The following is a 6,578-nucleotide window of genomic DNA, read 5'->3' on the forward strand; positions in this document are numbered from 1 at the left end:
TTTATTGATGACATTTTTATTGAGCGTTATTGTTTATCCAGGTTGACTGCTGTTCCTGTTGCTGCTGCTCGCCCTGCTCGCCGCTGTAGTGATCCTGATAGAGAGGAGAACTTGGCATTTCATATGGCGCATCAGAGAGCATTCATGTTTATGCATGATGCTATGTCTCAGCTGAGGTTGCAGATGATGGAGCCTCATGTGGCTCATCCGTGGAGTTCTCGCCAAGACTTGGTGGATTATGCTAATTGGCCTGAGGTCAGTCCATTTCCTGAGGAGGAGGAAGGTGGCGAGGATGAGAATGTGGAAGAAGATCTCCAGGATGAGGATGAGTAGTTCTTTTTGGTTGATGCTTAGTATTTTCATTAGTATTTTTAGTGCTAGTTGTTATTTTATTTTATTTTGACTTAAGTATTGTTATGTTTTGTTCCATCCTTCTAAAGGATGAGGTATTTTGGATCTTAGGCATTGCTATGCCTTTTGGATATTTTGACACCTTTTGGTGTTTGTTTTTAATTTATTAAAGTTTTTAGTTTAATTGCTTTATATTTCTATATACTTTTGCAATTGTGTTTTAAATTTTTGTTTGTTGTTCTTGTGAAAGTGCTTCCTGGATGAAGCAAGCTTTTACACCCAATTGGGGCGGTGATGATATAATGTGAAATTAGTACGTACAAGGTACATTTTTATCGTTTCTTTAATATACCATGAATTAGATACTTGTAATTGTACAAATTAGATGTCATATTTTCTTTAGCAAATATAGTTCAATAATGAATCATTTTAGCTTTAAAACTAGTGTGAGGAGCCCTTCCATTGTACATATATATATATATATATATATATATATATATATATATATATATATATATATATATATATATATATATATATATTATTTTGTGGTTACCAACAATGTGCGTTTAACTCGTGTTTATTATGTTTAATCTTGCGTTTTTATTTAATTGTGTAAAGCATGAAAGTGATCAAAGCATTTTGTTTCGCATTACGAGTATAACTTCTCTTCCAAATATAACCTACCCGGTGAGTGTGTGAGTATTTGCTAACCACTTTGAGCCATTTAGCCAAGATTCAATCGGTATCATGTCATGCCTTATAATTGCCGATTTTTGATTTGAATCTTGATGACTTTCTTTTAACCTTGAAAAGCACCATGAAACGTGGTGAGGATTGATTCCTTTTCGCCTTAGAATAGGGAGCATTCGTGATTATGTGGTGGTAATATTCAAGTTGGGGAGAATATAAAAAAATTATCTTGGTTGTATTGGTATGGAGAAGAAAATAAATAATTGCTCAAGAGAGAAAAAGAAAAAATAAAATAAAAAAAAGAGAAAAAGAAAAAGAAAAAAAGCTTTGTTCATAGCTAGTGTCTTTTAAATTTTTATTGATGAACTCTTGAGCAATAAAATTGTGTGATCGGTTGATAAGGATGTGTGGATATAATCTTGATTTGAATGCTCTCTTAGGAATTGAACCCTTTTGTTTCAATGGCCTTGAGAAATGACATTTCCTTGTTAACCAACCCAAGTTTCAACCCTTAAGTCTTTGTGATTCTTGCTTTTACGCTTTTGATATAAATGTTGTGTAGATGAACGCATAATTGATTCTGGATGTTGGCGACATTGTTGTGTGAGTGTTAGGATCCTCAATTTTGTCTCTTACTAGAGAAGTGTGTAGGTTGTGATTCAATTTTGAACTTATTTTGTTTTAGGAAATGTTTGAGACATCAGATATGTATTTAATATTAGTATCTACATCATGGTGTTATTTTAGTAAAGGTAAGATGTTACTTGTGTGCTTATGGAATTTGAACCACCCAATTGTTTTTGTCTTAGCTTGTGATTTCTTGGTTGTATTTGTTTTGTTTGAGGACAAACAAAGGTTTAAGTTGGGGAGAGTTGTTAGTTACCAATTTGTGTAAATATCTTAGGTAATTTTTGGTAACTTTCAAGTCTTTTTGTGGATAATAGTAGTATTTTATTATCATTTGGTATATATTTATTCTTATATTTATATTATTGTTGAATAGTTCTTATCTTTGCAATCTATGTTGGATTTTGTAGTTTTTATAGATAATTGGAAGCTTGGACCATGGAAAAAGGACTTTGAAGATGTTCCAAGACCAAAGCCAAAGATTGCTGAAAAGAGGTAGCGCGCTAAGCGAGGTTGAGCCCGCTAAGCGCGGTTTTGAAGAAAAGATGGAAGTTCTGGCAGAGAGTTCCGCGCTAAGCGAGGTCTGGAGCCCGCTTAGCGCGGTTGGGCGGTTTAAGCAATTTTTGATGGCGCGCTTAGCGGGCTACACCCTGCTAAGCGCGGTCTGTGAAACTTTGTTTATTTGATTAGGGGCCAGATCACTTTGAAGATATAGAGAGATATTTTGAGAGAGAACCAAGAGCACAAAACACTGTAGCAAACTAAGAGTTGAAGATTCGAAGCCTTGATCGTCGATTAATCGCCTTTGATGCTTGTTGATCTTCATCCTTTACTTCTTAACCAAGCTACCATTCTCATGGATAGCTAAATCTCTTTTGTATCAAGATAAGATGTAATCTTCCTAGCTTTTTGTATGTATTTCTTGTGAATATATTGTGTATGAACATGTGATGATCAATATAAATGGTTTAGTTTGTTTATTAAAGCTTTTCTATGGTATAAATGTTTGAGACATCAATGTTTGTATCTATACCTAACTCTATCATTTATCAAACTATAAGTTGCAGACATGGATTTAGCGTTTGATGTTTACTTAGTATCGGTTTTAAAACGTTATTTGTATTGTTTAAACGGTGGAGAAATCGTCGGTTAAACAATACGGTAAATCTAACTATATCGTTGCGGACACGGACGATATAGGCGTCGATACGTAATTATATTGATCGTTACTGAGTTCAAATATGTATATTTATAAGGAAACATACAAATTTAGGTCGATGAAATCGAATCTTGATACATTTTCTTTAACTTAGAACTTTCATTACTTTACTCTTTGCTACTAAAAGTGTGAATGATCTTTTGCAAACCCAAACTTAAAGTAACATTAACTCAAGACAAAATAGGCTATAGAACGGCGGTAATATCGCAATAATCCCTGTGGATACGATATAAACGAAAAGTACACCACAATACTCTTTCAACAGGTGGCAACACAGGAAGTTTGATGGAAAATTCCAAGTTTATGATAAAAGGCAGTTAATTTGAACTCATGTCCATTGTCAGATCTAATAATTTTAACTTGACTATTGAATTGAGTTCTAATCATGGTCACAAAAGATTGTACTAAGGAAGATGTTTCAGATTTTTGCTTCATGAGATAAATCCATGTAAATCTGCTTTTATCATCAACCATTGTAAGAAAATACATAAAACCTAACATGGAGGGAATGGCTAGGGCCTAGGGGTTCCCAAATATCCATGTGTTATAGGTCAAAAACAGATTGAGATACATGATTACTTGAATAAAAAGGTAATCTTTTCTGTTTGGCATAAAAACATATATCACATGGTAAACTAGAGCTGACATGTTTAATGAAAGGAAAACTTTTATTTAGTTCAAGGATCTTGGCATTTGAAGCATGACCAAGCCTAAGATGCCAAATGTTACAATTAGAAACTACAGGAGTATGTACATTGGAATTGACAAATCGTGGTAAAGAATTGTGAGGCAGTGAGACTGAAGGACTCTTGAGAAGATACGAACCACCATGTAATTAAGTTGTGCCAATCATCTTCTTGGATAACAAGTCATGTATGACACAATCAGAATTAGTAAACATTAATTGACAATTGAGAGTGTTGGTAAGCTTAGGGGCAGATATGAGATTAAATGCAAAATTTGGCATATAAAGCACATTGGTAATGTAAAATGATTCAAAGAATTTGATGGTGCCTGACAGGTTTGTAGAAATAAGATTGCCATTAGGAAGTTTGATGGTGATAAGCTGAATAGGATTGAGACTTTGAAAGTAACTTTTGGTGAAACAAACATGATCAGTAGCACCTGTATCTAATATGAATGTTTCAGGATGAAAAGAGTTAGGGAATGCACATACAATACCTGATCCAAGAACATAGTTAGAGGTGAGGTGGTTAACATTATGAGCCTGATATTGTGATGTATCATGTAATAAGGCCAGTAGAGCTTTGTGTTGCTCAGGAGTAAAAGCCAAACCTTGAGATATTTGAGCATTACCTTCAGAATTGTCACTGGGTTGATCATCAGATTTGTCAGGGACTGTAGCATAATGGTTGATGGATCCGTTAAATTTCCAGTTAGGAGGATATCCATGTTTTTTTAAAACATGAATCAATGGTATGATTTGTCATTCCACAGTGAGTGCAAATGCAATTTCCTCTACCTCTGCCACCATATGATCTGCCACCTCTAGTGCTGCCTCTTCCATGATTGTTGGAAGTTTTCTTAGATTGAGAATCACGATTTCCGTAGTTCTGGTGACCAAGGCTACGTGTGGCAAGAACTTTAGACTCATCAATGGGAAGACTGGTTTGTCTTTCTTGTTGCACAAGCAAAGAGTAAACCTTGCAAATATTAGGCATGGGATCCATTAACATAATGTGAGAGCGAATTGCTGCATATTGATCATTCAGCCCTTTGAGGAACCTAATGACTTGATCACTGTCTTTGTAAGCATGAATCTTAGTAATGACAGAACAAGAAGCCTCACAATTGCAAATAGGAATTGGGCGAAAATTATTAAGTTCTTGCCATAGAATCTTCAACTTAGTATAATAAGATGAAATAGATGTATCACCTTGTTTCAAAGAACAAATTTCATCATGAAGATCTGAAATATGAAATACATCACCTTGATAGAATCGCTCCTTCAATTCATTCCACATATCTACTGCATTATCCATCCATAGTATGCTTTGAGCAATTTCCAAGTCTACAGAATTCTTGATCCGTGACATGATCATGGTGTTGCACCTGTCCCAATCGATGGAATTGAAGTCATGATCAGGAGGACGAGGCAACACGCCATTGATGAAGTGGAGTTTGTTCTTGGATCGTATAGCCATGGTCATGGATCTTGACTAAGAGTGGTAATTGCTGCTTGAAAGGATTGGAGTGACGAGAATCAATGCTGGATTCTCATTAGGATGCATGAAATAAGGGTTCAAGGTATCATTTTGATAGCCTTTGGGATTTTTGCGAGCAGTGGAATCACCATGATCACTGGTGTCCGATGTAGGAGACGACATGGTGATGAATCAAGAATCAAATAAATGGAAGAAAACAAAGAATCAGAGGGAAATTGAACTCTAGCTATGCTCAGCGGAAGGAATTGGATCACAAGGACGATGATACCATGTGAACATGCTAGCCATGCACGTGAATGAAGGTAACAGCCATTGTTAACTCAGTTGTGTGCATGAATGCATGTGAGAAGAAAGAAGAAGAAGAAGAAGCTAGAAAGAAGAGTAGTATTCAATCTCAGTTTGTTACAACAGTTACATGGTGTTTATATAGCTAGCATTTTGTGGAGAAACTAACTAACTACCTTGATTATGTAACTAACTTATTGAGTAACTAACTTGTGTGCATCTTCTTCTTTACTATTACATGTATTATCATTCACAATTCTCTTACATTAGTGTTTTTATTGCCATGACTTACCCATCTCCCTCCATGAATAGTTTGAAGAAACTAACAAGACTTTTTAAACTATGCTGGCTTAATTACAATCTCATACTTATCCCTTTGGTTTTTTTCCCACCCCCATCAGAACATCAACCACTCACTAACACTTTCATTAAGATCTACATTCTGCAATTCAATGGTAGTGACCCATTGGGTTGGATCTTTACGATCACACGATTTTTTATATATTTTCATTTCTCTCTTGAAGATTAGAATTTATGCATTGCATCCTTCTATTTTGAAGGTGAACGCGTCATAAAACTTCATTGGATGAATGCTAATGGTTAACTCGAGTTGTGGGCTTTCGTCCTCCATGAGTTGGAGATATGTTTCGTACCATCCATGTGCGAGGACCCCAACGGGCATGCTACTCAAACTTTCTCAAACAACCACCATTAAAAACTATCAAACAAAATTTGAGATGTTAGTCAGTATGATTATCGCTTACAATCATTGTTTTACCTTCATATCTTCATTTCCAGTCTCAAACTTAAGATATGACACGATGTGCTGTCATTTTAACTTATCTCCCTTGCTCAAGTTATCAAACTTGCTACAAAGAGAAGCTACTAATTTGATCTTTCTTTAACCCTAAACAAGCCACCCTTACCCAACCAACAACTCATCCATCAAACTCAAAGACCACCTTTTGCATCACTATTAAGAAGTATCAACCAATGATTGGGTAACTTTCATAGCTCGACGCCAAATTTGACAAATTTAGTGGGATTTCACGGTCAGCCCCACTATAAATTTACAATCACCTCTCACGACTACACTTGGCGCATGCACCTACAGGTTGGAAATAACCTCAGTAGTATGGTTCGACAATTAGTGTGTATGTTTGATAAGTACTAAAATATGTAAAATACATAAGCATTTTTTTACTTTATTCGCAAGT

General features: G+C 35.4%; 1 protein-coding gene across 1 annotated transcript; it reads right to left on the reverse strand.

Annotated features, from left to right (window-relative positions):
- Positions 1-3,725: 3,725 nt before the first annotated feature.
- Positions 3,726-5,055, reverse strand: LOC131658455 (uncharacterized). The gene is made up of 2 exons (XM_058927749.1): positions 4,374-5,055; positions 3,726-4,249 (listed from the first exon to the last, which is right to left on the reverse strand). Exons 1-2 carry the CDS (start codon positions 5,053-5,055, stop codon positions 3,726-3,728), a joined length of 1,206 nt encoding a protein of 401 aa, XP_058783732.1.
- Positions 5,056-6,578: the final 1,523 nt, after the last annotated feature.

Source organism: Vicia villosa, linkage group LG1 (assembly GCF_029867415.1).
Source record: "Vicia villosa cultivar HV-30 ecotype Madison, WI linkage group LG1, Vvil1.0, whole genome shotgun sequence".
Lineage (NCBI taxonomy): Eukaryota > Viridiplantae > Streptophyta > Magnoliopsida > Fabales > Fabaceae > Vicia > Vicia villosa.